General features: G+C 43.0%; 1 protein-coding gene across 1 annotated transcript in view; it reads right to left on the bottom strand.

Annotated features, from left to right (window-relative positions):
- The window catches only part of lhfpl7 (LHFPL tetraspan subfamily member 7), a 121,974-nt gene that overhangs the window by 74,746 nt on the left and 26,773 nt on the right, over positions 1–20,455 (bottom strand). The window contains exon 2 of the mRNA XM_004557288.5: positions 11,018–11,156. Within this exon, the coding sequence (XP_004557345.1) occupies positions 11,018–11,156 (139 nt within the window). The remainder of the gene's footprint in view (positions 1–11,017; positions 11,157–20,455) is intronic.

Consider the following 20,455-nt stretch of genomic DNA (forward strand, 5'->3'; position numbering starts at 1 on the left):
GAAACTAAAAACTCCAATTCCTTGAGCAAGGCGCTTGACCGAAAGTTGCTCCCGCAGAAATGTAGAAAAGTCAAAGGGACGGGAACGGCTACATTTAGAGCCCGAAGGCATCGGGAAGCTTCAAGAAGGGCAAAGATGATCAAAACAATAAAAAATAAAAGTGTTGGTAATGTTTGCTCTCTAAGAAAAGTTCTGCCACTCAGTCAAAGACATTTTCCAGGAAGAACTCTAATAGTGACATGAATGATGGTCCAATCATTCTTACTCACGGAGTGATGGAAGAAAAACTCACTAAGCGTAATTTCATTTTTGGAGGAACACATTCTGCTAATAGAGTCTGTCGCTCTAATCCAGCCTGATATGGAAAATGTATTCATCTGTATCGGAGACATGATTGACACCTGGCGCGGGTACCATATGGGCTCCGGCGGCGACAGCGGCACTGAAATAACACAGCAGGTGCTTTGATCAAAGCAACTTCCTATTTTCATCACCACGCTTCTGAGGACATCTGCATAGCGGCTTTGCCCAAGGGAACGCTGATACAGCAAGTCGGGCTTCCTCGGCATCAGCACAATGAAACTTGATGTGTGAATGCGTGTGTGCGTGTGAGAGAGGGAACACACAGGAAAACACACTTCCTTTCCTTCCCCAAGCCGCCAGGGTCAGAGAAAACACTGAAGGACTCTCCCTGATGAGGATGAAGATAAGTGGGCACCGTTTCAGAAGGTTGTACAAAGGGGATCCATAAAGGGAAGTATTCACTGTGCACCATACAGCCTGGGTTATGTGAAGTTTAGCTGCAAATCACAAACTTTTGCCAGCAAAAAGTTGGTCCACAAATGAAAATTTCTAATCTCAAAGTCATTTTTATTCATTCTGCTGCGACTGCAGGATTCATTGATTCATCGGAAAGTGCAGCCATGGTGTCACCGTTTAAATTTAAATACAGTTCTCTAAAGTACTGTGATATAGGCAGATAGTAGAAAAATGGCCCAGTTGTTTCTGCTGTTTTGGTGGAACGCATAAGCTTGAGCATGAGAAAGAAACTCATCCTGAGTCAATGAATATGTGGACCAGGAGCCAATATGATAACAAGCTCAAAAAATTTTAATTCCACAGGCAGATACAGCCTAATGTTCAGGGTTTAGCAACTGATTTGGTTGCAAATTAACAAATATTAGCATGCTGCTAACATCTGAATACTGAGAGACAATTATATGCCGGTGCTACACTGGGAATCTATCCGGTGTTTGCTGAGATAATGTAGTCAGGACCAAAGTGATTCAGAATTACAATCCCTAGAGCCACAAAACTAAGATAAAAATCTATATTTAAATGACTTTTTCTTTAAGTTCGGTTCTCACTGATTGTTGTTAAACTGGCAAAAAAATGTGTTTTGTGCCAGTATAAACTACAACAACTGCTGCAAAAAATGTCTAAAAAATGCTAAAAACAGCAGAACTATTAGTGTTTTTGTGTTTGGAATGGTTCATGCAATACACTAGTTCCCAATGCATACCTACTTGTGCGGTACTCAAATTGCACATGAAGCATTCTCCAATTATTTGCAACATTTGACTCTGAATGTCAAAACGCTACTTACCAATTATGATATAAAAATTATTGTAGTTAGGACGACGGATTTACACACACTGACACACTAAACAACTCCACAATGCAATTAGTTTGTGGTCTTGCATGCAATGTCTCAAAAACGTAATATACCGCCTATGGCTAGCTATCTAGTGCTGACATCATAATTGATACTGATAATGGAGTCTCCTCCTGGTTCAAATTATTTGGTGGGCCACCTATTTTCCACTATAAAGCCATGGAGGTGACCACTGAGGCCTCAGTCACCCAGGCCTGAACATCAGTCAGCAAAACCATGGCAATAATTTCACATTAGCAACTGCCAGCAACCTCCAGCAACCACATGCCAACTAGCAGCAGAACACACACTTTTCCCTTGCGACTGGTAGTTATCAGGGAGGGGACACCAACAGGAGTTTTAGCAAAAAAATTTTTACACTGAGCCCTAGCAACCTCCAACAATCACTTGCAATCCGCCAGGGAATACACATTTTTCCTTGCGACCAGTGGTTGCAAGATGGTTGCCAATACGTCTCTAGCTCTGTGTGACTGAAGACTATATGTAAAAAGTGTTAAGAGCTCCACAGACAATTTTTTAACATTTGAGTACAACAAAAGTGTACATGGAGAGAAAATGACTGCATGCAACTAACTATTGAAGTATGTAGGACTTGAGTTGCAATGCAAGAATAAGGTCTTTTCTTTAGGAAGTCAAATATCAATTATAGTGTTTCTGTAGTTTCTGCCTAAAGTCCTGCCATTTAAAGATACAAATAAGACAAACAAGGCCTCTGGATCCTTTGGATTTACAAACTTCTCATATTTAAAAACCATTACCAGTAATGCCAGACTTTACTTATGGCTCTCCACTTAACTATCGATTGCCATTTCACTCCTTTTATCTCTGCATGTAACAATACGAAAAGCCTGAGCCGTTGCTACTACTCCAGATGGAGCTACACAAACAACTCCAACTGTACAAGTGAGGGGAAAAAACAACACTGTGCTTCATATTTCTTTCAAGAGCAGAAAAAAACAAGCCTTCAGGCATATCCCTTTCAAGTCCTCAACCCACGAAGCTCCCAGAGAGCTGGAAAAGTACCGACTTGCAGTCGAATCAATAAAAACAGGAAAACAATCAATGCAGCAAATAAACTCTTCAGCATGTTTTTATGTAAGGACATAATGTAAATGATCTCCATATGTTAATATGGCTATAACCCTGCAGGGAAACAGCTGAGATTAAGCTCGTAGTGAGTGCTTGCACACTCACCCGGGTGTGACATGTCTTCAGCCCTGAACAGATAACGGCACTGCGAGAATCTGTCTGAACCCTGTAGCATGACGAACCCCCAACCCAGCCCTCAGCTGCCTCTGAGTCTGAGCAAAATAAACCGGTATTACCAACAAAGATTAAGGTAAAGGTTCTGTTACTAAGAGGTTTACAATTATACAACAATTATAAGAAAAACATGAATATAACACACAATAAAAAGGATGAGTTTGCGCACGCCTTCCTCTCTAATCATCCTCAATGCAAACATACAGAGCGCATCGAAGGAGCCGTCCAATTCGATGGATCCTGACCACTAAGAAGAACAGACCGATAAAATATGCATGACAGGAGAAAAGGCTCCCTGCCGTAGCACACAGAAACTTTCTGCCTCCCTCTCTCTGAGCGTAAAACATTGATGGCAGCAGTGCTCGGCGGTGCAGCAGCTGAACCGCTGTATTGAATGCTGAGCTGAACCATTGGAGGGTTAGCAAGTTCACATCTAATTCTGGACTGCACCCACAGGACCACTGGGCTGTAAAAGGAAAGAGCTGGGCAGTTTTGCCTCGAAAAAAGGCTTTTCCTGGTTTAACCAAGGCAGTCATGTATGTGTGTGAGTATTCAGAGTATAAAGTTTGCGCGTGTGTGTGTGTGTGTGGGTGTGTGTGTGTGTGTGTGTGTGTGTGTGTGTGTGTGTGTGTGTGTGTGTGTGTGTGTGTGTGTGTGTGTGTGTAAGCAGTACCAGGCAAAACTTCTAGCTTAGGCTTCTTAGCTATTTAGGGGCTAACTGTGTTAAGCTCTTCAAGATACCTGGAACAACCTGACTGAAAAGTGAACTTAAAAACTTTGATTTACTTTTAATATGAAAACTTCAAAGGTCTTTTATAGCGTACTCTGGGGCCTGGATCTCCTCCATACCTGCTTCATACCCTGGAGGACGGGGCTATGGCTCCCCACACTCCCTAGCAGATCGTTACATGGAGAAACCTTTGGAATACAAGCATGCTGATCCACACAGGTATGCACACGGGTGTTCACACGGGTATTCACAGATGCGGACTACACCTTTCTTGGCTGCTGCCTCAAAGCACATTGTGCGCTGTCTATCTTGCGTGCTGCACAATATCGTTTATTATTTAGTATCTACTGTTATCTACTGCTAGCTAGTTTATTGTGATGGTGCTGTATTTATTATGTTGCTCTTTTTTTGTTTGCTTTCTCTTCTGTTTTTTTTCTCCATACAGGTGATCCAGGTGTTTTGTTTGTTTTTCTTTCTTTCTTCCCCCCTTCTCACGTCTCTTCTCCCCTTTGGTTTTCTTTCTCTCCCTCTCTTTCTGTCATTCTTTCTCCCTGTCCTATCCCCCAGTCATGTCTGTCCCGTTTGTAGCAACTGAAAATAAAATAAATTCATAATTATAATAAAGGTCAATCAAATGGACCAATATGGCAAGGCCATGATGATCCACTTGGTAAAATAAATCCGCTTGGCATCTTTCTTGGCCTTAAGACAACAATTCTGATGGCTAAAGATCCAAACGGGACAAAAAAAAAGAAAGAAGTTTCACATTTTAAAGAATACATCTTCCCAATACAAACACACCTACACTGCCAAACTTTATAGTAACTGTAGACAAATCTCCACATGGTGAGTTTCTCTTTATAAAATCAATCCAGTTGCACTTCATAACTGCAAGTTCCCTGCAGCTATGAGCTTTTATTTCTAACTGCAGGGAACTTGTGCATAATATAATGAACCCCTGGTCTGCTGCATTGATACTAACTATTGTTGTAACTATTTAAACACGTCACAGTAGTGTAACTTCTTTCCCTTCCGTGTGCCCCACTCCTAATCCCAGCTACTGCTATCTGCTGAACCGAGTATATTTAAGTGCACAGTGTGAAGGGTTTAATGACTAACCGAGTTCTGCTGTCACAGAAAGTTTTCAGGGCTGAGCTGTAACAGCATTTCTTGAGTTATGACAAAGAGTTCCATTATTTGTGGTGATAGCCACAATTTCCTGCTGCTAAGTGCCTCGACAAGGCTCATGCTACGGAGAGTGCATTATGTTCCGGTGACAAACAGCAACTTTAGATTTTTTTTCACCAGGCTCACTCAGACATCGAAGATTTTCAGTTTTTAATAATATGAATGTCAGCAAATTATTTTTCCCACGTTTGCAAAGGAAAACATGACAACCCTGTGTTGCACCACTAAAGGGACAACACATTTACTTATAATTTATTGCTTGTCATGTTGCTCAAAGCTATTGCACAGTGCTAGCTAACTTTAACCTAAACTGCACGTCTACAACATGCTTAACATTTAATATAAAATTGGATATGTTCATGGTTTAAGTGTTTTAAGTGACAACGGACAAGACAAGCTCACACCTGGCAGTATAGGTGGAAGCTTTTGTTATTTTGTTACAGATCTAATAGAAATAACACCAAAGTTTGTCTCAAAACTTTGTGTTTTACTTTTGGTCTCATCTTTCATTTATTCATCATATTCTTGCTTTACGTCTGGTGATTCTACACATGCAGTTGTTACACCACCTTCCCGCCTTCATTCCAATGTCATTTAAATGCAGACTTTATAATCACTGCCCAAATAACTATTTGGAGGTGCTGTCAAGATGGTCGCCAAGTGGAAAGACTTCCTTCAAGAAGGACTTTGCCGATAGCGATCAGGGAAATCTATCCTGTTCCATTGGGGCAATCAAGTTTTCATTTTCCCTTATAGCATCATGGCTTAGGACCATACCACCCTGAACAGGGCAACCTCGTCTGCTCTCAGAAGCTGAGCAGGTCAGGTCTCGTTAGTACTTGGGAATACCCGGTGCTTTAGGTGCTTAGAGCCTGCAGGGGCTCAGGTTGAACAGTGGGTTATCTACCATCGGAATGGCAGTGGATTAATCCCTGATTCCTTCAGTCTGCATTCCGAAGTACCCTTGGGCAAGAAAGTGAACCCCTGATGTATCCATGTGAGTGTGTGTGTGAAAGTTAGAAAGCGCTTAGGCATAGATAAAAACATTGTATGACTGTCTGTGTGATCGGATAAATGAGACTTGTATTAACAAAGTATTTTGGGTGCTCAAACAAGTAGAAAGGCACTACATAAATACCAGTCCATTAACCATTTACATGGTGAAAGCAACACTCATAGACAATCTAAACATTAGACAATGCAAAACATCAAAGGCATGCAATTTTTTAAATGGCATAATCACATCAGTTTATATATCATCTACACATTTCATCCATCAAATACATCCTTGCTATCTATTCTGCTCCATTAGTTTGCACTCTATCTAATGTTGCTTTAATGAAACATGAAACACCTCTTCTAAGTGACTAAAGCTCAAATCAGAATCAGAATCAGAATCAGAAAGGGTTTTATTGCCAAATGTTGAGCAGGTTTACAACATTAGCAAATTGCTGCGGTGCTTCAGTGCAAACATACTGTCATAAATTACGCTTAAATAGACATGAAAAAATAAAAATAAGAATAAGAATTAAAAGTGCTACGTAGATAGATATATACATGAGTGCAGGTGGTGATCGGTGCCAAACATGGAATGATGCAGTGAACACAGCGTAGGGTCATGTGTTAGTGGTGGGAACAGTCATACGGTTATTGTTCATGTGTTCAACAGCAGAGGGGAAGAAACTGTTCTTATGGCGAGAGGTTCTGGTGCGAATGGACCGGAGCCTCCTGCCTGAGGGGAGCAGGTCAAACAGACTGTGTCCAGGGTGAGAAGGGTCAGCTGAGATCCGAGCTGCACGCCCCAGTGTCCTGGAGGTGTACAGGTCCTGCAGAGATGGGAGTCTGCAGCCAATCACCTTCTCAGCAGAGCGCACAACACGCTGCAGTCTCTGTTTGTCCCTGATAGTGGCTCCAGCGTACCACACGGTGATGGAGGAGGTGAGGATGGACTCGATGATTGCAGTGTAGAACTGCATCATCGTCTGTGTTGGCAGGTTGAATTTCTTCAGCTGCCTCAGGAAGTACATCCTCTGCTGGGCTTTCTTAATGACGGAGGTGATGGTGGGCTCCCACTTCAGGTCCTGGGTGATGGTGGTACCCAGGAAGCGGAATGAGTCCACAGAGGTGATGGGGGTGTCAGTCAGGATGATGGGGGGGAGTGGGGCTGTGTGCTTCCTGAAGTCCACAATAATCTCCACTGTCTTCTGGGCATTCAGCACCAGGTTGTTGTGGCTGCACCAGGACACCAGACGTTCAACCTCCCTCCTGTAGGCAGACTCATCCCCGTCCGAGATGAGTCCAATAACGGTGGTGTCATCTGCAAACTTGATTAGCTTGACAGACTGGTGGGTGGAGGTGCAGCAGTTGGTATACAGGGAGAAGAGCAGGGGAGAAAGAACACAGCCCTGAGGGGAGCCGGTGCTGATGGTCCAGGAGTCCGAGACATTCTTTCCCAGCCTCACATGCTGCTTCCTGTCCAACAGGAAGTCAGTGATCCACCGGCAGATGGGATCAGGCACATTCATCTGGGAAAGCTTGCCTCGGAGATGGTCTGGAAGGATGGTGTTGAAGGCAGAGCTGAAGTCCACAAACAGGATCCTGGCGTAGGTTCCTGGGGAGTCCAGATGCTGCAGGATGAAGTGTAGGGCCATGTTGATGGCGTCATCTACAGACCTGTTGGCTCTGTATGCAAACTGCAGGGGGTCCAGGAGGGGGGCCGTGAGGGTCTTGAGATAGGAGAGAACCAGGCGCTCAAATGACTTCATGACCACAGATGTCAGAGCCACGGGTCTGTAGTCATTTAGTCCAGTGATCCTAGGTTTCTTGGGGACAGGGATTATGGTAGAGGACTTGAAGCAGGCAGGCACATGACATGCCTGCAGTGAGGAGTTAAAAATGCCAGAAAACACTGGGGCCAGCTCGTTTGCACAGTGTCTGAGGGTGGCAGGAGACACACCGTCTGGGCCGGGAGCTTTTCGAGCATTCAGACTCTTAAACTGCTTCCTCACACCTGCTTCATGAATATGAAGAGTTGTGGTGGGAGGAGGTGGTGTGAAATCCTCTTTTGTGTGGGGTGAGGAGGGGGGTGTTGTAGGTGAAGTGTTTGAAGGTGGTGATGGCTCTATGGAGGGGGGAGAGGTGGGGGAATGAGTGTCCAAAGTGCCTCTATTGTTGGGGCCGTTGGAGGTGTGAAGGCTGCCTGATGACTCGTCAAAACGGCAGTAAAAGTTGAGTCATTCTCTGAGATCTGCTGCTGCATCTTCTCAGAGTGCTGATGTTTAGCAACGTCCACTTCTTTAGTGAACCTGTACTTGGCCTCTCTGTAGCAGTCCCTGTCTCCGCTTCTGAACGCCTTTCTCTTTTCCAGCCACAGCTTTTTGAGTTTAGGAGTATATCAGGGTTTGTCGTTGTTATAACTCACCCTGGTGCGTGATGGCACAATGCTGTCCTCACAGAAGTGGATATAGGAGGTGACAGTGTCCGTAAACTCGTCCAAGCTGTTAGAAGCAGCCTTCATTGTGTCCCAGTCTGTAGACTCCAAACACGTGCGAAGCTCCTCCACAGCCTTGTTGCTCCACAGTTTTTTGGTCCTCACGACAGGTTTGGAGAGCTTCAGCCTCTGTCTGTACGCGGGGATTAGGTGGATCATGACGTGGTCAGAATCTTTGTATATTCACACCTTACTCTAATCCATTCCAATCAACTCTGAACTAAGTAGTGATGAGCAAAATGTTCTCCACTTCTTTTGACTCAGTTACTTTCAGCACCCCAAAATATAGTAACACAGCACAACATGTGGATGTTGACATTTCCACTGTCTGTCACAGTCACTATAGAAAACATGGGGATCAAAACAGGTTTCACTTCTTGCTGGAGGGAGAAAGGTGACAAAGAGAATCTTGCCAGCAGTTCATTTCTTCCAATCTGCGAGAAAACTCACACCGTCAAAAGCCAAACTGATGATATGCACACCACAAAGAAAACCATTGTTCTTAATCTGCTTGCTACATTTTATCAGCCCACTTTGATAGCACTCTCTCAACACTTACACACATACTTGTAGTGCTGGGAAAACAAACACTCTTCTGATCTACCCTCCTCGGGGCTTTGTGGGCTCTGTGAAACCTCTGTCTATCTAGACAAGAGTCAACCTGGAAACGGAACAAAGACCCAGCTCCTCACTTCGCATTGTTATTTAGCAAAAGCTGTAGCTATAATAGACACACAGAACTGGATTACACACACACACACATGAAAAAACACGCACCAGAGGCTTGCCAAAGACTCATTCTCATTTTCCCAAAGCAACATTGATCTGATACTGGAGTCAGACAGAGGTATGAGAGTCTGGCTGTAAGCAATAAGAACCACTTTAAACACATCATTAACCATAGCCTGTGAAAGTCCACCTTTGTCAATAAAGATTTAACCTGGCCAATGAATCTAGTCTCTAATTATGCTTAGTTAAATGCCACTTGCAGGGTTCTAAATAAGCTATAAATGAGGACAAAGTTTATGTAAATAAATAAGAGGAGACAAAAAGTAACAATCAAGGGTTTGTGCATCTGAACAGAGTGGGTAGGGGCAACTCAAGCCCTAAGTTTTTACATATAATGTCAGAAAACAGGTCAGGACACCTGTAGTCGCCCTTTCTCAGAAAAGGAAACAGTTCTCAACAGTGGAAACGCTGTGTTTGTAGAAAGTAGAGGAGGCACTAGCAAACTCTGCCACTGACCAAAACAATCACTGCTGGCAAACTGGAAATACTCCAGGAAATACTCACCGACAGGGAATACTCCTTTTTTCCCTAGTGACCAGTGGTTGCCAGGTAATCCCAAATCAGTCTGTAATCCTGTGTAAATGGGGCTAAGGAAGCTTGCAAGAATTGACTGATGAATTAGTACTCCACCCCGTGGTCACGTCCAGCCACATCAAGATGGAGGTCATAATGATACCTCCATCTTTTATATACAGTCTATGACTATTACACACGATGCTCAATCTCACGTCACATGTAGAACTTTCAGCATGGTCACCTCCCTAATATGGTGTGTGTACACCAGCGGTCCCCAACCTTTTTTGCACCATGGACCGGTTTATGCCCGACAATATTTTCACGGACCGGCCTTTAAGGTGTCACGGATAAATACAACAAAATAAAACTAGTACCGGTACCGAAAAAAAGAAGATTTATTCATAACACACCTGAAAAGACCCAGGAAAACCGAGTTAACGATAAAAACGATAACAAAATAACGCTGAAAACCGATAAAAACGCTGAAAACCATACATTTCACACCTGAGCCTCAACTCTTGCGGCCCGATACCAAACGACTCACGGACCAGTACCGGTCCGAGGCCCGGGGGTTGGGGACCGCTGGTGTACACAGAATTACTGCATCAAATACTGTTTATTTTTAAAACCAGGAGAGGCACAGTAAGCGTCTTCCACATATTAGAGCCGGTCTAACGCACAAATGAGGAATTACACTGCTGTAAATAAAGCACACATGAACCATATCGTCTAATACAACTGCAGAAAAATGCTTCACCTTTTGTACCACATGCCATTAAAATGGTCCAATGCGCAAAGCAAGAAGTGTGAAGGCCAGTACTAAGCAGCGACATCAGCCGTGGTGTGTTATTGGTTTATTAAGCTCAAGTGCCGACTGCTCTCTGTTTACGGGACCACTTCTCCGTTAGAGGGAAACCAGCGGCCTGATAAGTCACATGTAGCTCTGAACCAATGACCTGTGTTAAGGAGGCATAATTGTCTTTTTACCGCAGGCTCTAAATCCATCCTCGCCTTCATCTCACTCGCTTAGTCCCTCCATGCGGACTGTTGTTGCCTAGCTGCAGCTGTCCTCAAGTTGTGTCTTTTTTTTGCTCTTGTTTTTGACTGATGGGCAAGTTCAGCTGTTTATTTGTATTTTTTATATAGAATCCCAGTAACAGGCAGTGCTATTAGAATGCATCTAATAGTCTAATAGAGCATGGAAGGATGTCTTACAGCATGAAGCAAAAAACTGAAATCAGTTCAATTAAAAATATTTTTTTCATCATCTTTCATAAGTAGGTAATCTCTTATCTCAAAAATTATACATTTATGGATCGGTATGTATGTATGCGATTGTGCCTTGTGTCTTCACGTCTCTACCGACCTGCAGCCATTTGCATGTATCCAGCCAGGGTGCAGATCCTTCTCTCACATCCTCCACTGGGCAGGAAGATGGTGATGATGGCCAACAGGGAGCTGACAGCCAGCAGAGCACAGCCTCCCGAACACAGCACCGCACTGGTCTGAGGAAAAACACAAACACAGGACAATTTCATTTTATCTCCACCGATTCGCCCGCAAGTACTCTGAGCACCACGTCGATAAACCCACATTTTGAGCAGCGGGAGCAAATGTGGAAAGCTCCTGTCATTACCTCACTGTCAAAGATTTGGAATTTGTTACTAAATTCGAAACCAATCCCCAAAGCCAAAAAGTCTTTACTTTGGTATTGTGTAATCTCACAGTTAATCCCCCACTAACAGGTTATTAGCTCTCTCAGCTGGAAAACAGCAATGCAAGGCCAAACAAGAGGGCACTGTCCTTATTCATTACACCTTCACTTAATCACACACATGCTGAGAGCAGGAGAAGCCAAACAGAGGCAGAAGGCCAACAGAGAGAAGACATTCCTCCACAACTTTTATGATAAACCACAACTAAACTTAGAACAAAAAGTAAGGTGTTTGGTCGATTTTTTTTATGCTTCTTGCCATTAAATCTTATACTGTTGGAAAGCCTGTTTGTTTTCCTTTGATGGTGCCGCATTTGTAAGGAACACATTGAGTATATGGGTTGAGCTCATGAAAACGTTACCAAATCTTCTTTGCCAATGCCAAACAGCTGCTCTTGTTTGGTGTTTTGGCGTCTTGGATTGGATGATTGAAGTCTGAAGCAACGAGAACTATTGGCGAGTTAAACATGTCTTCTTTTAACAAACAGAGGCCTCAGTAGCATGCAGAAGACCCATGCACAGCCACAACAGCCTGGCACCTCCTCCTCATGCTGGTAGCGAGCTTGGTCACACACTGCTGTGGGATGGCGTCCCATTCTTCAACCAGCAGTTGCTGCAAGTCAGCCAATGTGGTTGCGTTGGTCACCCTGGTAAGAACAGCACGTCCAAGCTGATCCCACAAATGTTCAGTGGGGTTGAGGTCAGCACTGCACACAGGCCATTCCATCCTCTCCACTCCCAAATTCTGGAGGTAGTCTCTGATAAACCCCGCTCTGTGGGGGCGAGTGTGGCCATCTTGGAGGATAGAGTTCGGTTCCAAAGCAGATTTGGCAAGTTTTTTATTGGTGCAACCCACATACTCAACTCTGCTGTTCATACCTTACAAAGATGGGCTCATTATAAGGGAAATAAACTGGCTTTCCAACAGTATAAGATTCATTGCCACAAAGCATTGTTACATCAAAGAAATAACTGAGCTAGACAAAATTCCTTCTTTTTGTACTAAGTTTATATAAACATGCATCCTGGGGAATTTGGCTCTTTGTCCTGTGAATGTTTTAACTGTTTTTCACCGGGATCAACTGTGCTCACCTGTCCTCTCCTGCTTCTACTTTTAGAGACTCCTAAAAAGTGGCAGCTAAGTTTAAAAGCCACACAGTGCGTTAGCCCTGAGAGAAAGTGTGTCTGTGTGCGAGTGAGTTCGAACAACCTGTGTGTCTTTGTGGAGTGGTTTGATCTGCATATCCTCTCAAACTGACTCTCGAGGAAGCCCCCACACACCCTCATCAGCACACTTTAAAAGGTGTCCGTCGTCGACAAGCACGGCGCACAGACAGCAGGCTCAAAACAGCGCCACATCAGCGATTAGCATGCGGGCGGGGGCGATCAGAGGGAAATGTCTAACATTCACAGGGGAATTACAGCCCTAAAACACGTGTCATTATGCATGTTCCTGATGTGACTGACGTGAATGGAGGGAGGATGAAAGCGGAGTGATTTCCATGCCCGACAGAAGATTTAATTAGCTTGTTCTGGGTGTTTGGCAGAAAGGGGAGCAGGGAAATACTGAAGTGCTGTAATGTTGGTGGCAATGATGATCATTATTCTTTTGACCTTTATTTGTCCAGGTCTGCAGAGAATATGCGGTCTGCTTCACAAATGGACAGCATACATAAACAGTGCATTTGCACACATTTACATCTGGCTTAGCTTCTTAAGAAGTGTAGGCTAAGTGCCTTGCTCAAGGGCACCTTGAATACAGCTATAAAGCAATAAAAAGGAACTCCCTGAGCAGATAAGTGATTTTATTGCAAATCATTCGGAGGAACATTAAAGGTTTCATTAAATTTAATTTAAAGTCTAATTCCATCATTGTTAAGCCCAGCGACAATATCTCAGTCCTCCAGCAGAGCAGCATCTGGCCACTTAGGTCTTCCTTTGTCATGCACAGCTGCCCAGAGAGCTCCACACAGCACAAACAAGCGTGCAAGCAAATGGAGAAAACCTCCTCACCGGTTTGAGCATTTAAATAAAACACTACAGATACAGAAAAAACAAGCAAACGACTAAATACATAAAGATGGCAAGCCGCTCTGACTGTAATGAGTTCCAAAGCTGTTTGCAGAGGGCACGAAAAAGTGATGAATGACCTGATGTGGCTGGGACACCATTTTTTTTATCCCATAGGCTTGTCTATTCTGAAGATACTGATCTTGGTTATTCATGCTCCTTGGGTATGAATAATTCTTTTTAATGTAATAAACACAATTTTTATTTAAACAGAGTATTAAGGGAGCCTAATCTTACATATTTTAAATACATGGAAAGAAAACTTGTTATTGACTTTAAAGAAGTAGACTAATATATTCTAGCTGCACAATGCTGGGCTGTGAGCACTGATCCCACTAAAGGACATCAGGCCTTCTTTCCACCTTTGTGTCTCCTACAGTTTGGTCAGTAGTCTGCTGAAGGTCATTCTGTAGGCCTCTGGCAGTGCTCCTATTTCTCCTCACACAAAGCAGCAGGTCCTTCTGCTGGGTTTATGCCCTTCTCCAGGCCTGCCCAGCTCTTCTGACAAATGGCAGTCTCCTGGTATTTCCCTCACACTCTTTAGACTGTGCTGGAAAACACAGTAAACCGTCTTCTGACATCTTGTATGGAAGTGCCATCCTAGAGGAGCTGTGGGCTGCCCGTGCAACCTGAATAGGCTGCACGTACTGTCTCATGCCAACGTGTCAACTCGAGTCTAGTTTTTACACACTGAGTTTGGATTTTTAACTGAGTGTGCTGCCTATATAGACAGTGCAGGAGGGAAGCAAGCTGAACCTCTGGGGCTGACTGAGTGAAACTTTAAAAAGTTTTCATAGTTTGTAACCTTCACCATCACGGTTTCTGCACAAAATCAAACATAAATAAACAAATAGACATCATGCATATTCAATCAGACTTTCAATTTGCAAGAGTTTGCTACGGTAATAAATTTAGCATTAATGTAATTTTCTTGTATAATTCCATTCGGTTAGACTACGAGCAGTATGGCCGCCTGTTGGCGACGACTTGAAGAGCTACAGCTTTAAGGAGCTTCTGCAGAGACTACATTTATCCCCTTATGGATTTACTCTTTGATAACTAGGACTGATCAATTCCACCACCCCCTCCGCATGTAAGCAGTCATGTGATCGATAGTTAAGATACAAATACCTAATATACTGTAGATGCTTCTTATATGCCATTAAGACCACAGCTGCTTTTCCTTTTTTCTTAGTTTCTTTATGCCTGCATGTCAGTGAAATAAGAATAGATAATGTGCACTTAAAAATCCAGATAAGGCATTAACTTCGGTGTCCTTTGTTCATCTTCCCCTCTAACCAGAATGATATTCATGTATGCAGGGGAATGTCTCGTTTCTCTCCACTGCTTGATCTCGGCGTGCCCCGTGGGCTCAGAGTGTGCAGCGTACCTCCCACCCTGCTGTTCTCAATTCACTGTGACACTTAGAGGTACATCATGTCTCATATAGGAAAGTACAGACAAAGAGAAGGAGGACAGCCATCAGGTAAGATTTACCTAAACTATAATAGATGAGTTATGAACTCGGAATCATATGAATTAAGTTCGACAACGATAATTATCACAACAAAGAAGTCTAAATGTGTTAACACTGTAAGCTGCAAATCAAGCTTATTTGTGTATTTTCCCCATTTTTCACCAGCTTATTTATCTGCAAGCAGTAATAGATTTATGCACATGACATTCTCTGTGTGCCATTTAAACACAGCCCCAGAGACTAATAAAGGCTATCAGAGCACTACAGGGCTATTTTTACAGGAAAACAACCAACATTTCAATTAACGGTGTCCCAATTCATCAAATTCCAACACTGTGTTCATGTGTGAGTGTGCTCTAATGGAAAAAAAATCTATTTTACTTAGAGACAATGCAAAAATATTTAGGAGGCCTGTACTTGAGTCGTTCGGAGCGCAAGTTAATTTAGTAGAAAATGAGCTGCTAAGAGTGCTGGTCTATTCACTGATTCCTCCTAAATAGATTGTAATTATGTGTGAATAACTGGTCGAGCCACCGCAACAGCTGGAGAGACACGCGGAGGGTTGAAAGAGTGGAAAATTGTGACGAGGGGAAAAATATATATATATTTTGAGCTGAATACAAAATGAGACAAGCAGACATGTCTTAATCTCTTTGTCTTCCACTCTGCTGCACTCTGAAAACTTGTTTTGGAAACTAATCCTCTCAGGATGTTGTGACTCAAGGTGTGCTCAAGCACTCAAGGCGCAACGTCAACGTCACAATCGCAATTAATACAGAGAATAATCCACGAGTGCACCATTTAATCCCACAATGGTCCTAACTGGCCTGCAGCAGCCTCTAATATAACCACTCAAGTGTTACAATGTTGATAAAAACTAAAGGCTACAAGCAATGATACAAATGTAAGCCTACCTGGCACTGTCATAAAGAAGCTTTATTGGTTTCCCACAATAAATGATCCACATCCTCAGCCTGCTGGAGACCAATAACCTGCTCCGATACAAAAAACCACACAAAAAAGCGCCATCCAGCTGCTTTGAGTAATAAAGGGACATCATGAAGGGGACTCTTTGATTTCAAATTACATTATGGAAGTCTGGGATTACACTGTACGGGCCAATGAAATTTCATTGTCTCTTCAATGGGGAGTTACAAGATGGAGATTGCAAGACATGTCTCATTAAACGCACTTTGCCTTTCCGAGTCTGGACGGAAGGGCAAAATGTTTCAGCGTGGGGCTGTGGAAAATGGAGGGTTTCTGCTCTCCAGAAGCGGCGGGCGGAGGAGACAGTTAATGCTCAGCGCCGGCCCTTGACAGAAATAACTCCTCCACTTTACAATCGAATGCCTCATCTTTATGGAGGACAAGAGGTGAAGAGAGAGCACTGCAGATCCAGCAATAAGCAGACGTGACGAGTTTACCATATTGCTGGAGCGCTCTATTGTGTGCGTGCTTTAGTATATACTGTAGTGAACCTGTGCAGGTGTATCATCTGCACTCAACTGCTGCCTCATCCTCTGTGTGCTTGCCTCAGCCCTTCCATCAGTAATCAGCATTCAGCAAAGCCGAGCAGTCGCACTAAAGCATCAGCCTTGACGTGTTCTGCCTTGAGAATCCCATTTGCACTGTAACGCAGCTTCCTGGGACGCTTCCTAACCACCAGAGGTCTTTCTGCTTCAGCCATCACACACGCCTATACAGGAATCAGCTGAGATTTCTCCTGTCCGCTCCTCTTTCCATAAACTGCTTCCTTTCACCTGTGCTGCCCTCTGCGCTTGTCGTGCAACTTCATCATCTTCCAGTGGAACCACGATTACGCTGCCATTCTGAGCACTAATAGAAAAAAGCCCCCCCACAACGGCCTCTAAAGCAATGTGCTGAATTATGCATCCGTCCCCTCATTGATCTTCACTGAGAAGTGACTCAGAGAGGGAGCGTTATTTGGATAAGTATGCGCGTGTGTGTGTGGTGGTCCGGAGAATGGCCGACGAAGGTGTGTGTGCAGAGCGAATGCGAGGCGGAGAGGAGACGAGGGAGAGAGAGAGAGGAGCGGAGATTAATCACCTGACAAGTGGATGGAGTGTCCATTTGTGCCTCAGGGACAGGCTGCAGATAGGATGTGACATTCAGGAGCACTTAGGAGGACATGGGAGTGCATGCTTTTCCCTCTTGAACCCTCTCACACAGACACACAGACACTCACTGGGACGCAAACAGAGAGTCATGGAGAGTACAACATACACGTTCAGAGGGGAATTCCTATTGTAAGGCCATGAGGTGGAAACACAGAGTCATGAAATGCACAAGATATTATCAGCCATAGAAAACCACTTGTTTAAAGAGGGACGAGCGGCAGAATATAGAAAATTTCTACGAACATTATTGCTAAGGATTGTCTTATTGCATTGGAGTCACACTGGGTTAAATATGTACACTTGGGTTTTAAGGGGTATTTATTATTTTCTTCTTTTTTTGGGGTTGTATGGAAGCCCCAAACGCAATTTCATTGTTCTTGACAATGACAATAAATAAATAAATACTAAATACTAATACTAAATATGAGATACATGTTTGTGGGCAGTGAAGTACAGTGGAGATGAATTTTACTGAGATAAAGAATGAATGTAAAAGCTGGTAACACAGAGCCAGGTTTGTTTACAGGAATGTGAGCATTTGCATTTGCATGGCACAAATGGGCAAACGGAAGATTTCACATGACAATGGCGTCCTCTGAGCATCACTGATGTGTGTACAAAAACACAGGGACCCAAGTGTTCCTTCTTATGTTGTGTCATATATATGTATGTAACTTTGATTTTGATTTTAGGCATCTAAAATTCTAATTTCCTTTAGTTTTAGTCTAGTTTTAGACCACTTAAGATCATAAGATTATCATAGACTAAATCTAAAGTTAATTTAGCCGTAAACAATTGTAAAAGCGTAAAAGTCAGTCTCTTCCTTCCAATTCTTGACATTTTGTTGTGTTTTTCATGAGAAACACAGGAGCTCCACCCACCCCACCCTGTTTCTCCACTGCACAAGTACATTACTTCTGATTGGATCACTTCCAAACTCATCCCGCCTTTTCACACAACTTAATTAGTTCTGATTGGATCTTGTCTAATTTTTATTCATTATTCATGAAAGTATCAATACTTTCCATCATAGCATTTGCTCTTGTGCTTTAGTTTTTATTTAGTTATCATCTCACAACACGATCTGCACATGTACATTTATTCTACTTTAATCGCTTTGGAAAACACTATCTAACACCATTAATGCTGTGGTTAAGGTTAGGGATAAGGTCATGGTTAGGATTAAGGATAGGTTTAGGGCTGGAATACAAGGCTGGAACGTGTCTTACCGCCGGGGTCAATCTATTGGATTCCATCCACAACCCGGTGCGTCACTCTGGAATGCGGAAGGTTACCTTTCGCGTTCTTGAGGGACGCCTTGGGACGTGAAAAATCGTTGGTATGCTACGCATCGGGAATGAGAACGGGCTCCGTCTCATTTTGATGAAAACAATGTTGAAAATGACTGCTCAACGAAATTAACACTTTGCACAAGCAATACCTTTGCTATACCAAAGCTCAGGTTTGGGCATCCTCGAAACACTCACTTTCAAATGATCTCTTCCTAATTTTGGCTCTGTATCATGTCAAACCTTGCGTTTGCCAAAGCCAAGAAGAAAGCTGGATTCAAAGGAGGATGGCCTCAAAGTGAGAGGAGCCAAAACATCTTGTTTCAGACAGGCTAAGGCTCAGAACGATCCCTTTGAATTGTGGATCCTGTTTTTTTTAGTAGTGAATAATGAATACTGACAGAACTGGAAATGAGCCCATGACCTTTTACAGTGACACTATAGGGGAAAAGTTGGGGGCAACTTTGTTTAGATTACAAGAAATTTAATGGACAGCTGATTCAGTCTGGACCAAAAGGATCTTTTCTGGTGCAATATCATATTTAGAGTATAAACCGCTGAAAGATTATTGGCTGACTAATCCGTGGAAGAAAGCGCTGCAGAGTTGCAAAAAACATGCGACAGATAGAATATTTTTTCACACAGTTGGTTTAAAAGAGTTTTTGAGGATCAAAAACTGCAGTGGGCCTTAAGCTGTTTTCTGAATGTTGAGTCTCTGGGCTTTTAAACTCCCTGAGAAATCAATGGCCACCACTGTGACTCAAATGTAATGCTAATAAGCAAGAGGCACAAACTGGGGACACCAGCTTGGTTTAAAACCATGCACTATTACTCAGACTTGGGGAATCTTGGGAAACAGTGCAGTAAAGGACAAACAATGATGAAATCTTCAGTCCTAGCAGTAGCAGAAAAAGGTCTTAAATTGTTTTGGTTTTTTGTGTGTTTATTGTCCGTACAGAAGTCAGCCTCGCGTAATTCGTTCTTCAGGAACACGAGAGAATACATTCTCAAAGAGATGTGTTTTTCAGCACAGAAAAGGACGTTTTGGTGTCTAAACTTGATAGATTTTCTCTACTTTGACATTCGTTTCTACCGTTCTGTCTCCCAGCAGTGGTTCACGGGAAAGAAACCTCACACATCCTTTCATTCCTTCACAGGGTTACAAAGACCGACAAGCAGCAGCGTATCTTTTCTAATGTCTGTGTGGTCTCGGTAGTTTAAATGGAAAATCCCTCCACTGTTTCCACTTTATGCCCTCCGCCTGTCCCTCAAATTTATCACTGCAGTGTTTGTCCGACACACAGACACATTTCGGAGGTTTTTTTTAATGCACATTGGTATTGTCAAGACGATCCACCCCATCTCGTACAATAAACTTTTGCTATTTTGTAAAAAGAAAAAAAAACTACTCAAAATATTTGAAGCCATATTTAAAGGATTTAACCTTAATAATCCTCTCGTATGTTTTTGTTACCAGGTTCTTTCCAAACCACGACTTCGCCCCGTTACTCGAGCTCACGTTTTCTAAATTCTTCTTAGCTCAGAAATCTTTATGAACCTTTAAGATAACACACCCTGCTGCAACTTCACGAAACTTTGCATTAGACTTTCTTACATTTCATGATAGCGGAGCGCGTAAGGTCAAGTGCCAGCTCTGATGTGATTATGTAGTGGGAGATGTGAAGAATTTTTATCAAAGTAATGACATTAAAATTAATAATTGAAAAATGTAAGTTAAATAATTCAGTCTGTGCTCCAGGGGGCAGATTTCTGAGTTTCAGCACATTTTTGTGTTGTCTGAAGAAGCCAAATTTTCTGCATTAATCTCACTTTAGAAGCTGACTCACTGAGGCTGTTTTGCTTGTATGTTGTTTTTTTCTTCACAATGCTTACTCCGTCTGTCACACAGAGACTACACAGCCTGCAAAATGTTTAAATATGTTTGCTGAGACACTACTTTTCTATCTGGGTGTTTAGCTTGTTTGCAGCTATAACTCATTAGATAAATGCTGTCATTTTTGCCCACCCAGGGGCATAAAAAGTCCCTCATCTTCATCACGTGTAGTTTTTGCAAGAACCCACACGAAACGCTCCCTGCTGCAATGCAATGCTTTAA

The sequence above is a fragment of the Maylandia zebra genome, linkage group LG10 (assembly GCF_041146795.1).
Source record: "Maylandia zebra isolate NMK-2024a linkage group LG10, Mzebra_GT3a, whole genome shotgun sequence".
NCBI classification, from domain to species: domain Eukaryota; kingdom Metazoa; phylum Chordata; class Actinopteri; order Cichliformes; family Cichlidae; genus Maylandia; species Maylandia zebra.